At 40.6% G+C, this 26,350-nt stretch overlaps 2 protein-coding genes across 4 annotated transcripts; both read right to left on the reverse strand.

Annotated features, from left to right (window-relative positions):
• Nucleotides 1-29: 29 nt before the first annotated feature.
• Nucleotides 30-2,047, reverse strand: LOC308397847 (chemokine-like factor). Of its 3 annotated transcripts, none has more exons than XM_080884052.1 (5): nt 1,706-2,047; nt 1,423-1,519; nt 810-965; nt 604-699; nt 30-332 (listed from the first exon to the last, which is right to left on the reverse strand). In XM_080884052.1, exons 2-5 carry the CDS (start codon nt 1,501-1,503, stop codon nt 231-233), a joined length of 435 nt encoding a protein of 144 aa, XP_080740178.1. In that variant the 5' UTR covers nt 1,504-1,519; nt 1,706-2,047; the 3' UTR covers nt 30-230. The 3 variants fall into 3 exon arrangements, with proteins under 3 accessions (XP_080740178.1, XP_080740177.1, XP_080740176.1); XM_080884051.1 differs by having other exon boundaries at nt 1,423-1,553; XM_080884050.1 differs by having other exon boundaries at nt 31-332; nt 1,423-1,570.
• A 1,311-nt stretch (nt 2,048-3,358) lies between these two features.
• Nucleotides 3,359-26,044, reverse strand: galns (galactosamine (N-acetyl)-6-sulfatase). Its single transcript, XM_080883947.1, has 14 exons — nt 25,876-26,044; nt 25,488-25,611; nt 24,653-24,727; nt 21,941-22,043; nt 21,309-21,452; nt 20,507-20,573; nt 19,241-19,368; nt 18,994-19,133; nt 18,783-18,886; nt 15,110-15,252; nt 14,120-14,222; nt 8,965-9,086; nt 4,993-5,110; nt 3,359-4,006 (listed from the first exon to the last, which is right to left on the reverse strand). The coding sequence occupies exons 1-14, from the start codon at nt 25,993-25,995 to the stop codon at nt 3,920-3,922; spliced, it is 1,578 nt and encodes a 525-aa protein (XP_080740073.1). The 5' UTR covers nt 25,996-26,044; the 3' UTR covers nt 3,359-3,919.
• Between the last annotated feature and the right edge of the window lie 306 nt (nt 26,045-26,350).

Genomic DNA, 26,350 nt, shown 5'->3' on the forward strand with positions numbered 1-26,350 from the left:
CACAAAGAAAAAAATCTTTATTGATATTTTTTTTTTCTCTTTCCCTTTACAATTTAGAAATCTTAAACAGCCACACCATGCTTAGTTACAGAATCAAATATGCCTGTGAATAAACTAACAAACACTTCTACAGCTAAACCTTTAAACTACGCACAGAATGCAAAAGCAGTTAGCGGGTTGGGGTCATTCATGCGCACACGTTGTCGTTAGTTTGCTGCAGTTCGTCTGTTTTATGTATTCTGCGTTTCAGTCCTCGGCCTGTTGAATGTGATGATACTGAACAGAATGTAGCTCTCAGCGCACAGCAGCACAGCTAAGAGGAAACACATGATCTGCAAAAAGAGGGTACATCTCAGCATACATCCATTGCATTCCACATGTGTGTGTTCGTGTGTATGTAGGCTACTCATATTGGGAGTGTTTTTACGTTTTTTACACAGTCAAACTTTAAGGACTCGCCTCTCTTTGAGAAACAAGAAAACAAGTCATTCAGGGGTAAAGGCTTGTTTAAACTTAGAGTAGTGCTCCAGAAGTGAATCTATGCCAATGCATGAAGGTTTAATGTTACTGAGCATACTGTATATACACTTAAATACATCTCACCCCTCCAATCAGCATGCCTGTGTTAATGTAAGAAGTCATAGCCATCAAGCTCAAGGTGATGAAGTAAACGCTTGCAAAGACTGAATTCAATACATCCTGAAGAAGGAGAACAAAAAGAAAAGAACAAGAGCTTGAACATGCAACAGGCAGTCACACTTTTTTTTCACTCTCTCTCACTATGTCCAAAGCTGTAACACATCACTTACAACTAGAGGCCAAAAGAAGAAGGTCAGCCTCTTGTTGAGTTTGAGCAGGTAGAGCACCAGCAGAAGCGAGGTGATGAAAAACTCCAACGCTGTGGCTGCGATGTACTTGGGTGTCGAGGCTACAGCAAAACACACAAAAGCCACAAACAGAGTCACCTACAGCAGAGAGGGGGAGATTGCAAAGAGAAACTGTCACTGAGATAACAGAGCCAAGAAAAAAACACTGTGATGTTTGATAACAGCTTATTTTAAAACTGCATTGTGTACTGTGAGGTCTCCTTCCTTCTCGTCCACTGGTTGCTTCGCAATTTTTTTTTTTTTGCAACGTGTTGCACCTCTCAGTTTAGAGAGAAAAACAGGAACTGTCATTTTGAGAAGCTTTCCTCATGACATTTAAAAAGATTAAACAGGTCATGATCCACTTCAGCAACAGCCTTTAAATCACATACTAACATTTACCAGCTAAAGCATATAGCATTGTGAAGCTATTGCGCCATGTTCTGTTTCTGTTCCCCCTTTTTAACAGGCACAAGGCAGCGAAACGGCATGTATCAGCTGTTTTACACCACATTACGCCAAATGTCCAAAGTTAGGATATAAGCAAATATCTCACCATCTCTGTCACCTTCACAATCCCCCTCCTGGATTTGAGAAAAGCAGTGTCCACTTCCATTGCTGTCTGTTTTGTTGTCATTCTACAGCATGATGATCTGATTTCAACAGAGAACTCGCTCAGTCTGTTTCCTGAAACATGCAATTTCCTTTGATAGAAATAGAAAATGACTGATCACAAGAATAGACACTGTATTTTCACACTTACTGCTACTTATAACTGCTCAGGGGGAAAAAACACAAGTAAAAATGAGCTCTGGCTCCAACAGAAACCTTACACTTACCTTACACTGTGGGTAACACATCATATTTGCTTTTAGGATGGATAAGATTATAATTAACATCTTCATCAACTTCAGTAAATGTTGAACATCAACAGGAAATAACTGAAGATTTCTGTTTCAGCAGTTAAATGCAGAGTCAAACCATGACCTAATAAGCCTACACCCTGACTACTCTGATACTCATACTTGGACTATGGTTGTGCTACCAGTTGGCTAATCCATTTTAAAAAGCTATGTCTTCCTCTTATTTATTCTCAGCCAGATTGGTACATAAGTGTCTGTGAAGCTTCTCAGTCATCCAGGTCATCCTAGTCTAAAGATGTTTCACCTCTCATCTGAGAAGCTTCTTCAGTTCTAAGAGCAACTGGTGGAGAATCCCGGATTCTAGGTCTTATGGGAGTGTCCCCAAGCTGTCCGCAAGCTGCCATATGTTTATGAAGTGGCTGTACAGGCACTTCATAAACATATGGCACAACATAGAAGAGCCACCTTGACGGGACAAGACTTGGCTGTCCATCTGCATCTAAAGGACAAAGGTCACTCTTCCAAGGATGCTAATGTTCACATTTTGGACAGAGAAGACAGATGGTTTGAAAGAGGAGTGAAAGAAGACATCTATGTCCACTGTGAACAACCGTCTTTGAACAGAGGTGGTGGCTTACAACACCAACTGTCTGTCATCTATAATCCATTTTTGAGATCCCTTCCCAGATGCCTTAACGCCCAATCACATCCTGGGCAATTTGAAGTCAGTAAATCACATGATAGGGTGAAGCTGGGCTTCACAGTGGGTTCACCCGAAACCTCGGCTGACTGTGACCTACACCTTGGCTTGTGGGATTAGGTAGAGGGGATGAGAGGTGAAACGTCTTCAAGGAAACTTAAAGAAGTCCAGACGCTTTTCTTTCCAAGCTCCTTAGAATTGGTGCATAAGCATTTCACTGCAGATTTTACTTGTATAATTATGTATGTGAGAAATACAGCTAATCTTGACTCTTGAAATTACCATCAGATATTTTTGGCTACAGGAACAAATCCTTTATGAGCACATAGTGTATGAAGCCCTTTCCCCTTATGCCACCAAAACAGTTCTGCCCTACTGGGACACAGACTCTGGACTGGGCTGTGACACTACCTTTGGATTCTGCATGCTGTGAAGTGCAATAGGCTTGCTCTGGTGGATCTCACTGCATGTATGTGGCTGGACCGATTAGGGAGACCATCAGGGCGCGGTATGTATTATACCTGAACAAAAAGGTCACCCAGCAAGATGACGCTGTGTTCAATTTGGATTCCTGTGTTTGAGTAGTATACAATAATGACAATGACCCACCATCTACAGCAAAGGTGTCAAACACAAGGCCCGGGGGCCAGAATCACCCCGGCAGAGACTCTAATCCGGCCTAACTGAAAAGCATTTAAAAATGTGAAGGAAAGTGCAATTGTTGCCCTTTTAACTATATGTTTATAGGTGTTACAGCTTTATTTTGACTGATGATGACCTGACACATAAGTTAAACATACATAAAAAATGAAATAATGAAAATATAGTATAGGAATTTCTTTGTGTGTGTGTGTGTTTTACAGTGGATTCACAAGATACCCTGTGTATCCACTAAACCTATGCACTGTACACATAAATACACCTTTTCTTTTTACACCCAATTTTACATCTTTATTTCTCACAATTTAAGCCCATACAATTTATTTCTTACAGTGTAAGAGTGCTGACAGACTTGTTTCATTAACTTGAGCAGCATTTCTTTACCACGTAGAAAAAAACCTGATAAATGCAGCTGAAATTGCACTTCTATTGCTCATATTAAGATATCTCAAGGATTAAATGTGTAATTAAAGACAGAAAGGGAAGTTTCACTGGTATGGCCCACTTCAAATTAAAGTGGGATGTATGTGGCTCACAATGTAAAATGAGTTTGGCATCCTTGATCTACACCAATAAAATCTGTTTTATCCATTCCATAGCAAGTTGAAATAGAATTGGCAGATTAAAACACACAGATGTAAAAATAACTGCAATCATAGTTTGCAAACACGTTTCCCTGATTTGACCGAATGCTCTTTTCTTCAAACATTGTACAAAAACACAAAGAGTTTAAAAATACATTCCTTTACACACAGAGGCTGTGTCCTATTCTATGGCTTGGCACATCTTCAGGTTTTAGTTCCTCATGTTGGCATCCAGTACTTTTGCTCTCAGTGTGGCCAGTCGCACTTCCAGGGGTTAGACTCGGGCGGTTTCAGACACTTTCCCAACTTCTCACAGCCAGCGGGGGCCCAGTTCTATAAAACAGAGAGGTCCACACAGTAAGTACAGCAAAATGAAAGTATCAAATATATGATTGCTCTGCAGTACAATGCATTGCTGCTTTTTAAAGTCGTAACTGATCTTCACTAGGCTGAAAGCAGCAGATAATATTTGTTTCCTGTCCTGTGTCATAGTTTAACATTTTTTAAATGTTAAACTATGAATTCATATTATCCCTGTGTAACATTTTTCATCAAAAAACTTAACTGATTGAAAAACTGATTATTCTTTCCCAATACATACCATGCATAAAGTGTATTTTTCAAATACTGAAGTGGTGCCATGAAATTTTAATGTCTTCTTACTTCAAATTTACCAGTTTGACCTTGAGCGGTCGTATTACCTACTAGGTTGTGCACATTTTCTTGTGCACCATTACTCTAAAAGTAAGTCCTCATGACAAAACCATGTTAAAAAGATAAAAAAATGTACTTTTCCTTATGAAAAATGCAGAATAAAAAGATGCAAAAATTCAGGCTTTTAAGCATTTAAATTATCACACTTCTATCAAAGACAGGAATTGGACGCAATGTAGCATGTTTATTTGAATGACCACCAGGGGGCAGTGCCATGCCACAAATAAGGTGGGCGCTTGGGGAGACAAAGCCAGGCTGCTTTTTAAATAATACAGTTACAATAACACTGAAAGAGAAAGTTCCAGACAGAAGGGGAGGATGTCATCAAATCGGTACACACTGATATGTAAAGTTAGCACACAAACAACAAAATAAAAGCTACGATTGATTCAAAGCAAGGCCAGGAGCCTTCTCTATTTTAGCTTGTTCTCCCATAGACTTTTAATTCTTTCTGGCCCTTAAAGGGTTTATCATTGTCACTTACATATGAATTTATCTGATGTATACAGCTGAGAAGAGCACCTGATCTAGTAGTCGGATTTACAACATGACAACTGATCTTAAACATGACTGTAAGAGATATATTTAGTTATATTGTGTCTCACCATCACTGCACTGTCACACATGTTGAGCTGGGGAATGCCGGGCGCCAGAGTGTCTTTATGCTGCTGCACAACTGCAGATATCCTGCTCAGAGCGTCCTGGTACTCCTTAGAAAGAACACTGCCAACACAATAAACAGCTGGGTATTATCGGCAGAGCACTTTCAAGTGAATGATTATCATTTTAGTTAACCAAAGCTCCAAAACTCCAAAAATGATTCATGTATATTGATGCATGACAAGGAAACATGATAAAAACTAACATGTGAGAAAATTTTGTGCTTTAAATTGAATGATTGTCAACAGAGATGCAAAGTATATTTGACTAATTGATGACATCATCTTGTAGTAATGTTACAAAGAATAAAATCAGATTTTAATATATTTAATACCAAATTTTCTTTAACAGCAATCTGAACAGTTAATCCTGAATGGAACCAGTTGTTTTATGTTCTGGACATATATTAGTACAAATGAGAAAGGCAAGGCTGCTTTTGTGTTTGAAACACACGGAATAAAGATCACCCATTTTTCTGCCTTTCTGTTCATGTATCTAGTGACAAAACATGACTGCAGCCCACGAGCGTTACTCATTATATTGGTGGGGAGACGAGCCGCAGCTTTCGATGACAAAAACAGAAACCTAAACACACACACAGGCTGTCCACTCTTGTACCCTTTGGGAAGGCACGCTCAGCAGGATGAACTATGTAACCCCCATCACATCCCCTGTCTCTCAATTACTGTTGTTGGACACCAGTGAGCCTGGGCACCTCTGTGCATTATTATATTCAGAGTGTAAAACACAGGGGCCCTGAAGGCTTTCAAAGGAACGCTGCTCTCAATAGGACCTGTAGGGTTAATGGGCTCTGTGTGTGTGTGTTGGGGGAGTGAGCGTCTGGTGGCGTGACACAGGGATAGACAAATATCAGCAGTGCAATTACACCCCTGATACACTCGCAGGCAGCACCTGTGCCAGCCTTCCATCCTCCCTCCACTGCAAACGCAATGCTCTGATTGGCCCCTGGGGAACATGTGCATGTGTGTGAGGTGAAGTGTCAATTAGAGTAATAACCCCAGGCCCTGTCCAGCTCACACCTACCCTCCCTCTTAGATCTCCCACAGGGCAGCAAGGCTTCCTCCATCAACCAGCACCTGCTCCTTTCCTTGATACTCACTCTTTACTTCCTCCTGCAATTACTTGACTGGTAGCGCTCGCTGCAATTAGTCTCTCTCCTTGTGCGCTGCGTTTGTCATAAGCTAACTATCTATGCATTGTGACCCTAGCTGATAGGGAAAAACCAGATTGCTCCGCTGCGTTAAACATCCAGCATTCAGATTAAATTGCTTCAGCTATCTGAAATCACAAATTCTGCTTTTTGCTCGATCTCGATCAGCAAGAGGGATATTTCATTCCCCTCCTATCTGTGCCGGCTCCTGATTGTTGCGATTCATTTTGCGATAAGTGATGAAGCAGCTTAACAGAAGTAAATGTAAGGGAGATTTATCAGGCTGCTGTAAGTATTCAATTTCTCCGTGCAAGTGTGCAAAGCAAAGTAAAGCAAAGCGCGAGAAAGTTGCACGAGACGCAAAGTTTTCCATTGTTTTGTCTATGCGCCAAAAATCTTACAGTGCAGAAGCTCTAAATCAAAAGCTAATAATATCATTTGTTTATACCCCCTCTGCAAACAAATAATGAAAAGCCCACAGTCAGCACAGCTCATTATCATGATTATAACCCTTAGCTTACTAGTGTAGAGGCAAAATCTGGAATAATAAGCAGGCTGTATGCAAATGGAGTCTTTTGATTTATAATGTATGGCACCCAAGGGGGATGGGGGCATAGCTCAGGTGTGTCACCGCTCTGATTACTGATTCATAACACTATTGCTGGAACACATACACACAAACAACCACACAGTAGCAGAAGGTGGGGGAATTGAGGAGACAATCAGATACATCTGTCCTGCCTGCCCCTCCCCTCCACCATCTTCTCCACCCCGGTGGAAATTGAGCACTTCAGTGAGGGACTATTGATTGGGGACAGAAGAGCATGGTGGCAGGCAGCAGATGAGGCCAGACTTGAGCAAGGCTGCCTGCAGTGTTAGGGCTGGGGCTTACACCACACATGACCCGGGGGCTCTGGGGACAAAAGCCGAGGTAGGTGGTGAGGAAGTAGGATGTGTTAATCTCAGGGCACTAGGTCACAGGGACGAAGGGTAATGTGGGAGGCAGAGAGAGGCTTTGAGAGTCCAGCGTAGCCATCATCGAGTTAGGCTGATGCAAACCTGGATGGGTCTGTGTTTCATCCTGGACAGAAGGACCACCAACACAGACCCTGTCATCCTCCCCAGGCCCACATTCATTTACAATAGCAGCAAGGCGTTTTTTTTGCTCTCACAAAGCAAAATGGAAACAACTAGAACTTAAAAAAAAAGGAAATAATTCAAAAATCTCCATAATGACATGAAACTGTGCAGGAACAGAAACCGTGTACATGTGTGCGCTCTTTGCTACATCACAGCCTGCGACAGTAGTGAAGGTATGTGCACAGACAGGCCCTACATCATCTTAAGTGGCTCTTTAGGTGCTGACTAAGATTAATGATGGCCAGGCAGCCGGTCCAGCTGGGGGACCTGAGAGCACACGGACAAAACACAAGCATGCACATGTGCAGACAAACACACACACACACACACACACACACACACACACACACACACACACACACACACACACACACACACACACACACACGTGTGGATGGAGGAGCACAGTCCCGGCGGATGCAGAGGGACAGCAGCTGAGAGGCGACAAGTGAGATGAGATGCATAGCAGTAGGTGGAGGGAGAAGGTGCGAGAAAGGAAAACAAGTTTGGCGAAGAAAGAGAATTTATAGTGAAGATTAAAACGGATCGAAGAAGAACGGCGCGTGAACAGTGAAGAGGTCAGGCAGCTTGGCGTTGGCGGGGGCGTGACCTTGGAGACAAACTCACTAACCCCTCTGTGCAGAAGTAAAAGAATAAAATAAATGGGCAGTTTTGGTTTGTGTGGATGTGTGTGTGTGTGCACATCTAGCACTCAGCACAACACATGGCTGCATATTGATTGGTTTCTGCCTTTTTTTTTTTATTCCTCCGAGTGAATAGCAAGGCTAAAAGGTGGGCAAACGAAAAACAGCATTAATGTTTTATCATCCAATCTCGCTCCAGAACAGAGAGGAGCACAAGCAGGAAGCAAATGAGGAGATGAGGCTAGAGCAAAAAAAGTATGAACGGCTAAGCTGCAGAAGGCAGAAAAGAAAGGTCAGTCTAAGAGGGTTTATGACAAGAGGAGCCACAGAAAATTCTCTCCTGAAAGCATTTTGAGATTATCTTAATGTATTAGTCACTCTGTCATTTAAAAAAAAGTCTACATGGTCACATTGAACATCTCGCGCTGTCCAGGCAGAGCAGAAGACGGTGCTCATTCATCTTTTCACCCTTATTTAGTAATAGTTCAACCTCGGCCGTTTGCATCCTGTCTCCGTGATTCTTAACTCTCCTTGGAGAGGAGGCAGACCCACACAAAACACATTAAACAGAACTAGCTCTCAATTTAGACCTGAACAATTTATCTTGCAATTTTAACCTGCAGCGATGTACCAAAGGGTTGAGGGCCCGATAGTGATCTTTAAGGAGCTGTTTGCAATCACAAAGAGAAGGGTGTAATCAGGCGTGCTCTGGCTGAGTGGATCAATCCGCCGCCTTTTTCTTTTTTTCATGCTGCTAAATCTTCATTGATCTTGCACACATTCAGTACCACGGGCAAACAACCTTCTTATTCTTATCCCTGCTTTCTTCCCTTTTTTCCCCCACAGCTTTTTCCCTGTTAGCCTGCTTGACTCCCCTCTTCTCCACACCTCACCCCTGATCCTCTCTGTCCGTTTCCTGGAGATCAGCTAAAAGCAAATTTGAACTTTTTTAAGGTACTGACCTGAGAGGGAACTTTTCTCCAGGATCCCGCCCCAGGTGGAAAATGAGTGGCTGGAGTGTGTGCTCCTTCTGCTCGTGAGTAGTCACATTTGGCACCTCTTCACCCGGACAGAAGTTTATGCCCTGTAAAACATATGACACGTGTTATTAAACACACTGATCTGAGCTACAGGTAAAGTCCTTCACCTAGACTGCCTGTACTTTAATCTACCCCAGAATAAGTATTCTACAATTGATTCCATTTGTTTTAAAATCAACATTTTAAAGCAGTGGAACCTTTCTTCTGTCTATATTTTCCAGTTTATATGCCTGCTGAAGCATCAGTTCACCAAACACAAATCGATACTCGTGTGGCAGCAGCACGGCCGCTGCCGTCTGTGCTTATTCTTGTAGAAGACTAATCTATCACACAAAAAGCAGACCTGCCTGAAATACTATCCTCAATTAAACATGAAACATAATATCTGAAGAAATAGAAGAAATAGAATATTTGCTTTGGCTCGTTTTGCACCACATAAATGACACTTAAGACATCGTGAAAATATGGATCTCAGTAATGTGATTACAATTTGTCTTTAAGTTTGATGGTTAAAGATGTTTTTATGCGCTTCATCATGTCCAATTAAAAAAACAAAAAACACTGCACTAAGCTCGGCAGGAGAGATGTGAGTGTTTAGGTTTAGGCTTGCAGCCACCTGCTGCCAAGAGCTGAATGCTTAATCTCATTGTAGTATGGGTTATATGCATATTGTCTTCCAATCTGCTGTGTTATTTGTGCTCCTGTTGGTACACCGTGAAGGCTTTCTCGCAAAACAGAGAAATTTTGCTGCCTCCTCTTCATCTCTCCACGCCTTCGCTCCTGCTCCCTGACTCTATTTCTCAGGAGCCTGGCAGTGATCGCAGCCTGATTGAGTCACACTCACTCCTCCAGAACCCCCTGGAGATCTGCCTCCTCCTTTAATACACACATAAGCACACGCACGCACAAACAAACTCACACTTTTGGTTTTTTTTTTGATGAGCACAACTAATATTGAAAAAGCATTCATCTGTAAGACACTGTTGCTGCCCCCCCTCTGAGATCACTCAACGGAGCACCTCAAAATACATATAGAAGAGAGAGAAAGAGTGAGAGTGAAGATAGATACCCCCCGCCCTGCAGAGCTTCCACTGATCCAGACTTGTCCTGCCTTTTAAAGTCAACTGCTTAGAAATGCAGAAAAGAATCAGAGGGGCAAAAAAAAACATCCCAGAGGAGCAGCAAGAAAGGCCTGCTGTGTGTATCTGTCTGACTTTTTCTCTTGTAGCCAAGATATTAGAGCAAGAACTCCATATCTCACATGACATTAATGCTATGGATACAGCAAGGCTGCTTTTAAACTGGAGCACCGTGGTTGTCATTACAAGATAAGGTGCAGGAGCATCCATGGGTGGGAGCGTGGATTTTGGGGATGGGAATGAGGAAAAAGTATTTGATTTGGCTGGAATGTTTTATGTAGACTGGACAATGTTTAAATATATTCTTTCTTTCACATACTGAATATTTGACTAATCTGAACAGCAATTTAAAGAACAGAAACAGGTAAAGATAGTAAAATGTATTTGACAAAAAAAACATTTAAAAACTGTTAAAAAAAAAAAATTTTTTCCTTCATACCAATCAAACCTCTCATGAACCCTCAGATCTGTGTTATGGCCATTGTAGTTGGTGATATTAAACAACTTAACTTTAAGTTGACTGGAGTATTTGCATTTGCTCTATCTTAACAAGCATCGAAACTGAGCTAAAACAGGACATTTTTGCATGTATATCAGTTGTGAGTGATTAAGAGAGCTTCAACTAACACAACAGGAGAATTTCTATGCTGGATTCATGTAAATAAATGATTGGACTACAACAAAATCCTAGTTTTACTGTCACAAAATTAATACAATCCCTGTTTAAAGGAAATCCATCCTCTTGCAAGAAGCAGCTTAGTTTTGCTGCTATAGGTGGTTTTACACCTTCTCAATAACATTTTGCTTTCACATTGTTGTGGAGGAATTTTGGTCCACTCTTATTTACAAGGTTGCTTCCATTCACTGAAGTTTGCAGCCATTCATTTATTGATTTATTAAAATTCATATATGTGAATTTATACATTTTACTGAGGTTTGAATTTTGTCTGGGCCATTACGATGCATGCACATTTGACATACTTCGGTATACAGAGGAGTGACTGCAAGGTGTCCAGGTCCAGTGGCTGCAAAACAAACCCAAATCCTCACCCCCTCCACCACCGTGCTTGACAGTTGGTATGAGGTATTTGTAATGGTAATGGCGTGATTGGTTTTCACCAAATGTGGTGCAGTGCATTATGGGTAAACATCTCCACTTTGGCGCTGTCTGTTTAATTGACATTATTCCAAACATCTTGTGGTTTGTTCAGGTTTAACATCTAAGCTGTGTTCCCATGTTCTTTTTACAGAGAAGAGACTTTCTCTCCACGGCAGGCTTTCCAAACAAACCATACTTGTTCAGCCTTTTTGTAATTGTACTGTTATGAACATTTAAGATGCTAACTAAGACCTGTAGAGTCTCAGATGTAGGTTGCAGATTTTTTGGTCTTTGAGCATTGCATGGCCTGACCTTGGGGTGAATCTGCTGGGACGTCCACTGCTGGGAAGATTGGCAGCTGTCTTAAATGTTTTCCACCTGTGAATAATCTTTCTCAGTGCAGATTGATGGACTTCAAATTGTTTGGAAATGTCCTTTTAACCCTTCCCAGATTGATTGGCAGCAATAATTGCTTCTCTATTGCTGATATCTTTCCTCCTTGGCATTGTGTTAACACTCACCAGAATGCTCAAGACGTGCAAACTGGCAAAAGTGTAATATGCTATGTGTTATTTTTCATATGTGGTTGCCTTGCTTTAAGACTTGCTAAGGACCAGATTATTTTTATTATGTCCTGATTTGTAAAACCTTTGAATTTAAAGAGGGTGTGCTTTACTGTTCTCATTCTGCAGAATGAAGGCAAAACATCTAAAAGAAACAACTCCAACCAAAACACGTTACTGACTGGAGGGAAGCTCCAAGTATGATAATTTATTTGTGCTTTTACTTGAATGAACAATAATTTCTGCTGCCTGGGGTTTGTCAGTCAATACAATAACATGATGCTATGAGGAATCACGGGAGTTATTGTCTTTTTCAACATTTCTGATGAAATGATGTGACTTGAGCTGAGTTTATTACAGTTTCATTCACACTATTTTTTATTCTAATAAATCTTTTATTTAATATAGATCAAAAGGCAACAAGTAGCATTAGCTGCAGTAACATTAACTGCTAACCTAGCATCAGATGAGTTGACTGCTTAAGCTGTTACTTGAGCTAATGTTATATCCGATGCTCAGACTAACTTAGTGAATATTTGAATTACTTTAAGCTTATTGTCACCATTATTAACAAGTGTTTACAGGTGTTAGAGTAACCAGAGAGTGTAAAATGATGTGACAGGTTCTTTTTTGAACATTGTTGGAAATATTTGGACACCATCATATGTGCTTTCATTCTTTCATTTATGAATTAGTACTTTTACTAAATTAAAGACTGATTGTGTTTTTTTCACCAGTGTGCATTAAAGTGTGTTAATGTAAAAAAAACAAATTCTAAAACTTATAATTCAAGTTTAAAGTACATCAGCTATGGCACAGCCTAATTCTTGTCAATTTCTTCAGTTTCAGTGATGCCAAGAAAGAGGTATTCCCAGTACACTTGTCTCAAAAAAACTTCCTTTTTCAGTTTTTGCCATATGAAGCATTCAGCAAGGCTACTCACAGTTGCATAGGTTACTCAGCAATCCAGATAAAAGGGAGACACAGTCACGAGAAACTATGTTTCACAATATTAACATCAATACGTTGCCTCAAAAGAATTTGATGAGAGGCATTTAAGCCTGTGAAATTTCTCATTTTCCTCATGGCTGAGCAGCACAGACTCAGCCAGGACAGAGCAACACGTCTCCCAGCCATTAACCTGTAATTTCATTCTTCTTTAGAGACACACATCTTCCTTCCTTGTTTATTTTTCAGCAAGGAGCACAAAAAAAGCCAAATTGTACTGCAGCACATTACTTACAAAGCAGCAATACACGTTTCATTTCAGTGAGGAGTGGATCTCATTGTGTATCACTATCATGAGACGGGTTAATCCTCAGTGTATATGGGGTGGGTTATCTTTAACATGAGTTTAGTAGGAATGATCAATTCCAAAGAAAGTAGAGCATTACCTTTAAAGCAGATGTATGAAAAGTGAATGTGGGCAACACAAGAAGAAACAGTTTAGGAGTTCATAATGACATCGGAGATTTGTCTTGTAGGAGCTCAACCGTCAGTCAGCGAAACAGACTAGACACGCACGTCTGTACAAAGAAGCCCGAACATGTATGTGCATGTTTTTTTTTTCATTCTGTCTTTTCTCTCTCCCATGTGCACACACACACACACACATACCAATCGATAGGCAACTCACAGGCAATCAGACGCCATTATTTGTGAAGTTCCACTTCAGTTCACATGAGTTGATAAAGGAGGCTACTATTGATTCAGCGGCCCTGAAGGAGAGAGCAATTTAAGCAACCGATGGGGCATAAAACAAACTGGATCACAGGAAAGGCATAGCCATGGAGGGAGGACAGAAGGACATGTTTTTATAGATGGGCCCGGGGTAGCCAGGGAAAAAAGAAAAAGAAAAAGAAAACGCACTATACTTTAGCTTCTCAGGTGCCAGATTTCACATTTCTATTGATATTTTTAATCCGCACTGAGTTGATGTAATTATGCCTGAGCGCTATGATGCCAAAAGAACAAGCAGGTAATGACGATATGTAAATTTGGGGGGGGGGGGGGGGGGGGTGTATTTCCACTGGAGTTTGAACAAACAAGTCATCTGGTTGATGAATGATGTACATTCGCTTATGTGGGGGCTCTTCATTAATATTCATTACACTGATGTACACAGCAGTCAACTGATGAGCCGCTCTCAAGATAACACCAGCAACAGCCAAAGTGTTTGTGTGTTTGAGTGCGATTAGGAGAGACAAAGGAGGAGGATGTGGCAGTGCAAATGAAGAACTGAGGAACAGAGTTGAACTGTTCTGAGGGAATCTCACCTGTCTAAACTCCTCCCATGAGTTGCTCCAGGTCCAGTAATGTGCCTTGTATTCTCCAAGCCTCACAGCCATCAGTTCATTCCCACGGTAATAAAATATTGGCCTGAAGATGGCGAGAAGAGGCAGAAATAAAGCTCAGATTTACTTCAACTTGCATATATTAACATCAAATTGCCTTAGAAAATGTGGAGGAACGTAAACTCCCTAAAAATCACTCAGACTGTTGTGAATGTCCGTTTTTGGTCAAAATTAAGAGTCTGTCACTAGAAAAGGAGTGAATAATGGCAAAGAAAGCAAAAGTTGTGGGAGCCACACAGTTTTCAAAAAATATCATCCTGATGGACACATGAACCTTTGTACAGTGTTTTTATGCATATGTATGAAGCCCTCAAATGTCAACATTTTCATAGCATATAGCAAAAAGACATTAAGATTCATTGTAGAGGCAATTACACTCGTCAGCCACTTTATTAGGCGCACCTGCTAATCAGCCAATCACATGGCAGCAATTCAGTGTCTTTAGGCACGTAGACGTGGGCAAGACGACCTGTTCAAGTTCAAACCGGGGATCAGAATGGGGAAGAAAGGTGATTTAAGTGACTATATATTTGGCATGGTTGTTGGGGTCAGATGGTCACCAGTAGATCAGAACCTGCTGATCAACTGGGATTTTCCAACACAACCATCTCAGAATTGAAACATAAGTAATTCAAATAACCACTTGTTATCACTAAATCTGCAACAGACCTTGAAGCAGATGGTCTGCTAAAAAAAGGAAACTGAACAATAGAAGATTTCAAATACGCTGCCTGGTCTTGTGAGTCTCAATTTCTGGTGCAACATTCAGATGCAAGGGTCAGAATTTGGCATAAATAAAAAGAAAGCATTGATTTATCCAACAATTTAGACTGGTGTTGGTGTAATGTTGTAGGGGATATTTTCTTGAGGTGTTAAGGAAGAACAAAAGTGTGTGTGTGTGTGTGTGCTCACCTGTTTTTGAGTGGCTGGGAGCAGTTGAGCAAAACAGGTGTTAGGTCCAGTCCGTCTAGGATTCGATCATCAGGAGGGTTGATGCCAGCGAGAACCAGACTAGTGGTGAACAGGTCCATGACATTGGCCAACTGGAAGTTCACCTATAGACAAGAGAAGAAAATAAACAGGTCTAGTAAAATAAGATGTTCCACACACACACACACACACACAGAAAAGCATGTTTGTTTGAGGACCATCCACAGAGAAACACACTACTAGAGTTTTGTCTTTTGATCGCTTGTTCACATCTTTCACGGGTTCTGAAATGTCCTCCTTGATGACTGAAGTCCTTGAAATCAAGAATGAGCTGTGGCAACATGCTAACAATGCACAGTCATGACAAGCATTCGTTCCATGTGTGGTTGTGTGTACACACGCAGGAAAAGAGATGCATTTCAACAGCCTCCACTCTAACCTCTGCATGCAGGTTTATTATTACAACTCCAAAATGCTTCTCTTTCTAAATTAGTTTTGGGAGGGAAAAAAGGGGGAAAAAAGGAGGAGCAAAAAAAAAAAAGAGGAAAGGAGAGGAAGTAGAGAGAGGACAAGACATTGGCAAGAAGGTGGCTGAAGCTAGAGCGAGCTGGCGTTTTATCTCCTTCTCCCAGTCCCAGTGAAAAGCGTTATTTTATTTATAAACTTTGAACTATTTTGAGATAAAATGCCATTTTTTCGCTGTCATCCTTGATCTTCCGTTCCATTCTCTCCTGAGCGAGCCTTAGAGGGAGACGGCACGCTCACAATCAGATAGCGCTATCAGCCCTCTGCAGCTGCACCGCCATGTGCCGCTGTGCTCCTATCGGCAGCCAGCACACATACAGGCGTACACACAAGCTCCTAAGCACTGAAATGAATTCCCCTTTTCTTCTGTATCCACAGAACTAGCCACAGAAAGGGCTCTGCAATGCACTCCATGATCTATCTGCACATCCAGACGCTCTTTCTCTCTTTCGTGCGCGCGTACACAAACATGGAGAGATTTGGTCCTTTATTTCATTTTTCTTTTTCTTTTTTAAGTCCCTCTAATACAGACACACACAGACCGTTAAAGAAGACAGGACAAAAGGACAAGAGGAGAAGCAGCACTGACATTTAGTTGGGAATAACTTGCGTCTCCAAAAACTGAAAGTTTAAAACTCGGACTGGTCTGACAGAGTTTATCTCACGAGTTGCCATCTTTTATTTCCTCCCTTATTAGCTCTGCTCTCTTTTGCAGTCTAAGCTGGGGGTTTTTTTTTTCAAATCACCCTTTGTTCTTTTCTCTTTTGTCCCACTCTTTGCTCCCTATTAATGTCACATTCTCCTGTTTTCTCCATTGTAAGCAGTGTTTATCTGAGGAGGCAGTGCTTCTATCCCCATCTCTGCCACTCTGCCAGTGTGTCTGCAGCCTGATAACCCACCGAAGGGGATTGCGATGCTCAACGATGTTGTGGCACTGTCAGCCCACCCACCTCCCAATCTCTGTTCCTGTAGCCACCATGCAGCCCCTCACCTGCCCTCAGGCACAAGGAGAATGCTTCAGAGCACCCGTGCGCCCTCATCTCAGATCTGCTCCTTCCATCCTCCAAAATATACAGTAAGTGAATGACTAATCAAAAACATTCACCTGCACTCAGACTCGTGTCAGTTTAATTGAGTCATCACTCATATTCATTCACTGATAACAGGCTTTATTTTCTATTAATAGGCATGGAAATACCAAGCTCATGTAAATGAAGCCAATGGAAAAACCCTACAAAACCTGCGGTTCCGAGTCAATGCCCGTGGACTGCCATATTAACATCTCTAACTTTCTAGCAAAATTTAATATGTGAACAGGCTGATAACTGTATGCAGGATGTGTCTGAACTCGCCTGTTTGAACTGTATCAAGGCCTAAAGCTATGCTCTATCTACAGCCAACCAGTCTGCTGTCTATCTGCTGGGTTTAACCTCCACCAGTTCAACTCACTGAACTGGATCTCTTGACTGTTTTAATGTTTGTGCCATCTGGAGTTTTTAATGTGGTCACCTTAAGGTAACTGTTGTTGTGATTTGGCGCTCTATCAATAAAAATAAATTAAACTAAATTAAAATTCTGGTATCGCATGTTCTTTATAAATAATAATAAATAAATAAACCAAGATGACAGCAGACACAATGCTAACTGTTGAAATAGTATTTTTGTCTCCAATTCCCAAATGCTCCAAAAACTTTCTCCTGTGTTCTGTGTTGGGTCACTACAATAAACCTAATAAATCCCCCCATTTAAGAAAAGCTTGCCAGCTTGGTAATTTGTCTCCAGAATTTTGTTCAGAGGGTTTACAGACTTTTCAAAGCACCCATCAACAGAGATTTGAAAAGACTACAAAATAAAGACAGGGGGACAATCTTGTATCTGTTATCCTTCCTCCCAAGTGACACAAAGTGATAAATCCAGAGCTATAGAGCACAGAAACTCCAGCACAATAGCCTTGTCATCACATCCCTGGATATTTCAGGATCTACAGTCCCCTTTCTACTAAAACTCGAGTCAAGTCATTACAACTACACACACACACACACACACAGGTGTTTTAAGGTTAGAAAGCTCTCTCTCATTCAAACAAACGTGCACATATAGTTGTGTGGGAGCTAACATAAATTACACCGACATGTTCTGCACCCTTGCATGTGCATATAGAGGCACACTGGTCAATTATAACATGGCACAGGTGCAGGCAAAGCCTTACAAACGCTAAAACCATCCTGGCAGTGTGGCAGTGCTGCAATCTTTAGCACTCTTCCCCCTTTTCTCTTTTCTACACCAGCCACCTCTTTTACTTCTTCCTTGCCTCTTTCCCTCCAACCCCCCCACCCCCTCCCGTTCCTTTATCCTGAGCGCCTGGCATATTCAGATACTGAAGTCCTCATTACGGCTCAATCCAACCTCAGCAAACACACAAACAGATTAGCCGCTTAAGACGCTCCCAATCCCCCTCTCCCTCGCTACTCTGCTGTGCTATCAGGCCCCAGCACAACCCTGTGAGATGAGCCAGGGGCAAGGCTTACTGCAGACTGCAGCCTCCGCTTGCTCCTCCACAAAATCCCTCTGCGTCACAGCCCCGTGTCACAGCTGCCCCTAATACAATTAAAAGTCATTTGCAGAACGCACAGGCTTAGGGGATCACAGTGTGGGTGGGGGGTTAAATTGGGGAATGTGAGGAGGGGGGTTTGGGGCATTAATTCCAGAAATATTTTAGGAAACAGTAGAAAAAGGCTCCCACTTGCTTTGTGGCCAAAATCACAGTCTGGCTTTCTGGAGTTCGGCTCTGTTTGACAGAAGCTGGACACAGTCGGGATTAATTGACGCCAGTGGATCAAATTGTGTATGTGTAAATAGCTAATTGATACATAAACAAAAAGCTACAATGATTGTTTGAAAGAGAGAACGAGTAAAATAATTCCTTTATACATAACTTGCTTCACATTTTCAGCTCCTGGTACAATCTGATTGGCAGAAAGTCAGGGAACAACAAAGCATAGAATAATAAGCTGTCCTCTGGGTGCCTGGACTAAGATTAGACTAGCCTCTCGAGAGCACGTGTTGTATTTTATTGTGGGGTTTTTCATGCTTTATTTGGTAAAAGCTCTAATGACTGGGGCTTTCTTACTGAGCCTTCTTTGATGTGCCCAGGCCACCAAGCAATGGCAGGCTCCCTCATGCCTCCCTCAAAGGTGGTCTCCTTCCCACAGAGGAAGGGTCCGTTGCTGCCACCTGAGGAGTCAAAAACCACAAAAACACCTGCATCAATCACACGGGACACAATAAGCGAGTCAGAATTAGATAAAAAAAAGCACTTTCTTTATGAAATAATTGCCTACTTTCATTGGGGCCAGACATAACAGCTGCACCGTTGTCTGAGGTGAAGAAGACAAAGGTATTATTGTCAATACCAAGAGTTCGCAGCCACTTCAAAATCTGACCGATGCTGTAGTCCAGCTCCATCACCGCATCGCCATAGCTGCAGCACAAAGGCAGATCACGTTTTTCACCTTGATACAATCATTTATAACCACTTGCATGACATTGTCTTTGCGTCAATAGGAGAGTCAGCAGGATAAAATGTACCGGCCTCGCTGGCTCTTCCCTAAGAAGCGTTTGGAGGCATAGACGGGTGCGTGAGTGGCATCGACTGCCCAGTAGAGGAAGAAGGGCTGCTGAGCTTTAGTTTGACGAAGTATGAAGTCAAGACCTTCCTGCAGAGGTGGAAGAATACGTCATTACACTGGGAATACAAAAGCCAGGAGACTTACTGCAGCCTCTTTCACAGCATTGCAGTTAAGGTAAGAAGAATTCTCTTTCTCACTCACTAAACACTCAAACAGTGTTTTCAAGTAAAGCAGTGCGTCAGACAAGCCTTCAATAAAACCGCCTCCAAGCAGAGAGCATGGAGTTCAGTTTTTGTTTAAACTGTTTTAGATAGAGACTCATCAGCCTTCTTAGGTATTGTTGTACTAAGGAGTCTCCAACGTGTTGTCTAGCCTGTTGAAATCAATAAAAGCAAACTGAGGAACATCTCTTGATACAATGCAAAACAGTTTCAACAGTTTCAACAAAAACACACATTCTAACTGTCATGTAGGCACAATACTGTATTGTAGTTTTAGCAGTTTATTAACACTGAAACACTGAAAACTGAGCTTGTAACCCAGGAAAAGGATGGTTACAATTAATCTAAAACGCTTTGCTAACTACATTTCAGACACTTACATTTGCATCAATTGTTCTTTATTACAAAAAGAGACAATCGTTTTGCACACAGATAAATATTTTACAGTAGATGACTGCAAATTTGCCAGTTATCCAAACAAAACTTAACAGTTACAAAAAGAAATCTGATTTTTGCTTAATGTTCACCAAGTTTTAAGACATGCTGCCTTTCACAGGACCGCCCTCTTCCAGTGATGACACACCCTTCCAACATGCAGTGTGTCTCTGCATGCTGGTTTTGATCATGTTCCAAACTGAATGGGAAGGACTGCCGCAGCAGAGATAATCAGTGCACTTCCTCTGGTTAAATTACAGTAATTATTAAAGGCCAGAATTAGGCTTTACCTGCATTCATTATTTATTTTCAATTATATGTTTTTAATTTTTTCATATTTGGGTGAGCCAAGGTAAAATTCTGTATTCTGGCAGGCAGTAACATTTTGTCCCCGCCCTATGAGAGCTGGGATAGGCTCCCAGAAGACAAAAGGTGGGTTAACAAGTTGCTAGTTTAACACAGGCAGGACCGTTCTGTCAACTGCTTTACAAAACATTGCATCAAAATGTGATGTACCTGGTATGAGTATGTCACACTGAGACAGCAACAACAGGTGATCCTTTGCTTACCATCAGGTAGATCTGTGTGAGGTTTGACTCTCCAGTCTCTCTGTCAATCTTAAAGTCCTCATAGAATCTGAAAAAAATAACAAATGTATACATTTCATAGACAACACCTTCGTCCCATCTGAATAATAGCTAAGGTCAAGCTGGCCTATTTATCGTCTGTGTTAAAAAAAGATTTAGCAGTAACCTGATTGTGTCATCAGTCTGCCTCCAAACTGACTGAAACTACTGTGGACTATGTGATTAGGAGAAAGGAAGTAAATTTCCCTCCTGTTGAGGGTGTTTGCAGGAAATTTTGGTGAAAGCCATATTTGGGAAGTGTCAGCGAAGCTGAGCAGAGGGAACTGTTATGAGGCGCTGCTGAAGCGTGGCGCAGCAAACAGAGAAGCAGTGACAGGCATCTCTTTCTTACGCTTCACTTCCTCCAGGTGTCCTCGCACACAGCCAACGCAACCTGCCGTCTCTTGAGGGCATGTGTGTGTCTCCCTGTATATGTGCCTACGTGTGTGTGTGCTTCTGTCCAGGGCCCAGGTATGCAGTGCTGATTAAACCCATGGCTAAGCGAAAAACACGCCCGGCTGCCAGTTCCAATGACCCTGAATACACATATGGCTGTTTTGGGGAAAACAAATGGGCGGAAAATGGAATACACAAGCACAGCTGGTACAAAGAAGGAAGAAGGGCGGGGGGGAGAGACACTCAACTCATCCTGAGGAGCAGACAGCCAAACTATTCCACTGAGTCATGGGGAAGGAGATTTGTATATAGATTTTCAGCCTTGCTGTGTGTTTGTGTGTGATATTACCTGCCGAGCATCTCAGAGTTGTTGTAGACAGGGATGTTTGGTATCGACTGGTCGTTATAAGGGCCAAAGTGGCAGTTTGGTGAACCGAACCATTCATCAAAACCATTCTTCAGAGGAAGATACTGTGGTCTGTGGCCCAGGTGCCTATAGCGACAAATAAAGTGCATTCACACACTAAGATCAGTGTAGCTGAAGATCAACCCATATGTTTTTGTATATTTACTCTTAAGCCCTAGCTATAAAGTCAGATATTCTTGCCCTGATATTTTTTTTCTAAAGGCTGAATGCAGTTTTTTTTCTGTTTGGATGCAAATACTTACAGTTCTTCACAGTATACTATGTAGACAAATTTTCACATTTTAGAGGCTTAAAACTTGACACTGTGCATCTGCTTTAATGACTAACAAAATATGATGGTGGCATCAGGAAGACTTTGTTCTCATCTTAGCTGCACAGAAAGTCTATGTAATCTTACTTAAAGAAAAGAAGAAGAAATAAGAAAATAAACACTCTTTTTTGTATATTTGCAAATATACTGCACCATATACTTCCACCAGCACTCCTTCCACAACTGATCACTGCTCTCTAAACCTTCAGAGACTTTAAAACCTGAGAAAAGATAAAGAGCTCACCATTTCCCAACTATCTTGCTGACATAGCCCTTTGTCTTCAGCAGCTGGGGTAACAAAATCTCATCCTTGGATATACCTCCTACTATGTCCTGTGGTGTGTATGCTGCAAAAAATAGATCCAAATTTAAGGTACTGAACTTTCCTTTGCTGCAACTATACTGTAAACTGCACAGTATAGATAATGCAGTGAGAAATCAGCAAGAAATTATTTGCACAATGCAAATGCACTCACTATTCCACTTTCCAAACTTCTAGGGAGACTTTTTAGACAAAAACAAAACAAAACAACTACCTTTCAATATATGTAACTAAATGGTTCTACAACCCAAGTCCCAACATGGGTATAAGACATTTAGAAAAATGTCCCGGAGCACTTTCTTTAGCATATTTGGGCTCCACTGGCACATAAATGTGGAAAGTCTCATCCCACAATGCCTGTGTCCATTTTAGATAGAAGCTTTTTATTGTAGATTTTGAAATAATGACTTAATTATTATTGTTAGTTAATAATTATTACTTCATTATTATTTAATTACTTCAGGTTTTTGTTAATATCTGTGTAAATAAGCTATTTCTTTTGTATACTTTTCGCCCTTGACTTTGTTTCTATTTATTTTATTGAGTTGTTGTTTTTCTTTTGGGATGAATAAATTATTTCTTCTTCCTCTTTGTCTCATTATTATTACATTTTGTCCAAACATGCTGTTGTGTTGTGAAATAATTATCTAAGGACTGCAGCTCAAGATAGGGTGGCTGCAGTGAGCTTGTCTGGGTTTAACACCAAGCTGCAGAACTAAACCAGTGAGCAACAAGGACGAACAGCAAGAGGAAGTGAAGTACAAGTGCTGTCTTACTGTATGATCTATGCTTAAAAACTAAAATATTATATTAACAACCCCACCCGTCGCATATCTTTTAGTCTATTTTATATTGTAACTAAGAAACTCACTACAAAGTAAGCCTTTTTTTTATTATTAATAATAGTTTCATATCGGACTGTATTTAAAAGATGGCTCTACCCCCTATGACATCTGTCCATTTTTGGACTCCTGATTTGAAGCCTCCAAGCTATTGGCTATTTAAACTAATGCAGTGGGCATTGGGGTGGCTCCATGGCTCTGACTGAAAAACCAGGTGATGTAACTGATGTAAGTGGGACTTTAGGCTATAATTAACTTCAATTATTAACATTAATTATTAACATCTTCGGAACATCTGTTTTCAGCAGCAGGAAACGTTGCATCAAAGTGCAGGTCAAGTCTTAGTTCTGAGAATGTTGATATGTTCGCTTTTCTTCATTGCAACCACCACATGCTCAGTCATTCACCACTTAAACATGCAGACACACACATGCACAAATACACATACACTTGAACACACACCTTATCTATCGCATCCAGAAAATACAATACTATCTGAAATCTTTTTACCTCCTACTAATGTAAGAAAGCTGTCCAAGAAGGCAGACCAAAGTTTCAGTTGAGGTTGTGTGTGTACCTTTTTTGTTATTAGAGTATTTGTGATTAGAACTGAAGCTATCATTTTATTTTAGTAATCGAGTAATCTATTGATTATTGTATCGATTAATCAAGTAATTGGATAAGAAATACTTTTGCTTTGTTAATGAGCAATAATAAATTGGAGGGGCTGGAGGCTAGTTTTTTGTGCTTCTCTTAACAGATGTTAATATGGTGCATGATGGTATAATTTTAATGTATTATATAAATATTAATGTATTAATATTAATTAACACAATATTTAATATTATTTCACTATCAATCTGAAAAATGTCACAAAAGTTTTGTAATTAATATGGTCTAGGTCACCTGATGCCCCCCTTTAGACTCACCCCTGTCTGCTGCAGGTATCACTGCATGGAAAATAGGACGGCTGCTGTCAGCCAACAGGAAGCTGTATAATTTAAACAGTCTGGTATCAGGCTAAGTTAACAGTTCATCTGCATATTTTAATACAAATTCTGGAGGCTTACTGCTGATTTTTCGTTGTGAAGAAAAATGGCAGTGGATGTAGCAGGTACAAAGTTTTCTCATCGGGTATTTAATAAAATATTTTCTTTAAAAATTATTTTATTTTAATATAGCGTGTAAATACACTGAATTTTTTGGAATATTTGTTATTTCTCATTAATAAGACAAAACTAGTTATCATCTTATTACCTGATGAATCCATGGAACAGTCAATAATCAATTCAAACTATCAAAAGATGCAGCCCTAGTTTAAAGTTTTTTAATATTCAGAGACCATGTTTTATTTACAGTCTACACATCAGACAAACCTATTATGTGTTTATTTGTTATGCTATGTAAATATACCAATACTGAGGCTTTTTTCTTTCATCTTATCTGGACGCAAACATATATAATAGTTATAAGGCATTAGCAGCAGAGCCTTTTTTTAACCGTGTGTGAGGTACTGGTGAGTAACAATGTGCATTCAGTCTTTTACCACATTTATGGCTTGCTTAATCACATCAAGCTTGCTCTGTCATGGCCTCTGCCACACAGTTGCAAACATTTTGGACATGTTGGCTTCCTGCTCTAAACACAGATAAGAAAAAAAAAATGTTGCTTGCATGATCGAGACAAGTTTTCATGCTCATTTATTTTACACACTTATCCAGACTTTGACACTGCTAAAAATGAAAATCCATAATATTGCACAGTGCTTATGAACCCTGTACAAAGACATTACCGTTTCTGGCACGGGCATTAGTAGTGTAGAAACCATTTCTGATGGGCAGCCTCCCGGTGAGAAGTGCAGCTCGAGCTGTGGAAAAATAATGATGTCATTAGACAAGTTGAGTATGCATTTTACTTTTCTGACACACAGATAGAGTGAAATGTGCTCCAATGGAAATGGCCCACATTGAGATTATAAATGGTTTACTGTCTAGCTAGTATTTTGGATAAACTCTTAAATGCAATAAACAAATACAGTTGCCATTATAAAATGGTGCCTCCAGCGTGATGTGTACATTAGTTTATTGCGAATTTGTTTTGTGCAACTACTGACGTCCTCTTTTAGTTAATATTAACAATGCTCAGTGTGTGGACATTTGAAAAAACGTTTCTTGAGAAATGCAAGCGCATTGTCATTAAAATTACCAAACTGGTGATGTTGCAGTAACATTTATGATTTTCTGTATACTCTGTTTTGCACAACATATTTTATAATATTTAAAAAATAAATGTTCTGTGATACATGCATACTTTCAATCTGTAAATCAATTGGTCTTTCAAAATGTTAAAAATGCACAACTGATCAATTCAGTTCAGTTGTATTTATATAGACCCAAATCACAATCACCTCAAGGTGATTTTTATTGTAAGTACTTGGTGACAGTGGGAAGGAAAAACTCCCTTCTAACAGGAAGAAACCTCCAGCAGAATCAGGCTCAGGGAAGCGCAGCCATCTGGCATGACTGGTTGGGGGTTAAAGGGAGGAAGACTGGAAGGAAAGAAATTATATTATCCACTAAAACAAGAAATGCCGGTTTATGTCAGTGTTACATCATCTGCTGACTTACAGGGGGAGCAGAGAGGGTTGGCAGTGTAGAAGTTTGGTAGGAGCATCCCTTCAGCTGCCATGGCATCCAGATTAGGGGTTTCTTTAGAAGGCTGGCCAAACACCCCCAAGTCCCCCCAGCCCATCTGAACAGTAGAGGTAAGTTTATTACTCACTCCATACATATGCAGTCACATTTAGATTAGAGTTTACAGCCTGCTGTTTACACGAAGTAAAGGTGAATAAGTTACTTGAATAGCAGCTGCAGCCAGCACAGAACGACCCGAATAAAACCTCACAGGTTTAACGAGAAATATGCAGCTCAGCCTGTCTCTACAGTACTGCAATCTGAGGTAAAATTGTAACTAAACATACAAACCAATAGAAGAAAGAAGAAGAGAAAAACTCACGTCATCCATGAGCATGATGATAATGTTTGGAGTTGGAGCGTTTGGTAGGTTTTTTGTCCAGGAACAACATATTATTGCTGCAAAAAAAGTTATCAGAGTTAGAGCAACCATTCTTCCCATGGCTGTGCAGAAGTCATATGAGCCTCCGCTACAAGGAAGTGTTTTGTTTGTCTTCGTGCAAGTTTTCAGCGCAATATTTGCGCATACAGGAAACAGCCACTCTTAAGATGTTTGCTAGGATTTATTTACAGTTCACTGAAATCGCTTCATCTTTTTCTAGTTTAATTTCTCTTATATATGACTACGGTAGCTTTATATTGTGTTATTAAATAAACAAAAAAATTGCTTTTTGGAGTATGCTGCATTCAATGACTGCTGATAAATCTGACTGTCACGAAATTAAATTTCAAAATATTCGGATAAATAACAAAAAACTAATCTCATAAATATAATTTAGCTTACAAATGGAAATATT

The sequence above is a fragment of the Rhamphochromis sp. 'chilingali' genome (assembly GCF_963969265.1).
Source record: "Rhamphochromis sp. 'chilingali' genome assembly, chromosome: 6".
NCBI classification, from domain to species: domain Eukaryota; kingdom Metazoa; phylum Chordata; class Actinopteri; order Cichliformes; family Cichlidae; genus Rhamphochromis; species Rhamphochromis sp. 'chilingali'.

Coding starts and splice junctions, on each gene's coding strand:
- LOC308397847 (XM_080884052.1), bottom strand. CDS start 1,503: ATGACAACAAAACAGACAGCAATGGAAGTGGACACTGCTTTTCTCAAA. Junction 700..809: donor TCTTCTTTTGGCCTCTAGTT/GTAAGTGATGTG, acceptor CTCCTTCTTCAG/GATGTATTGAATTCAGTCTT. Junction 333..603: donor CAGGCATGCTGATTGGAGGG/GTGAGATGTATT, acceptor CTCTTTTTGCAG/ATCATGTGTTTCCTCTTAGC.
- galns (XM_080883947.1), bottom strand. CDS start 25,995: ATGGGAAGAATGGTTGCTCTAACTCTGATAACTTTTTTTGCAGCAATA. Junction 21,453..21,940: donor AGCAAGATAGTTGGGAAATG/GTGAGCTCTTTA, acceptor TTGTCGCTATAG/GCACCTGGGCCACAGACCAC. Junction 20,574..21,308: donor AACTCTGAGATGCTCGGCAG/GTAATATCACAC, acceptor TATTTTTTTCAG/ATTCTATGAGGACTTTAAGA.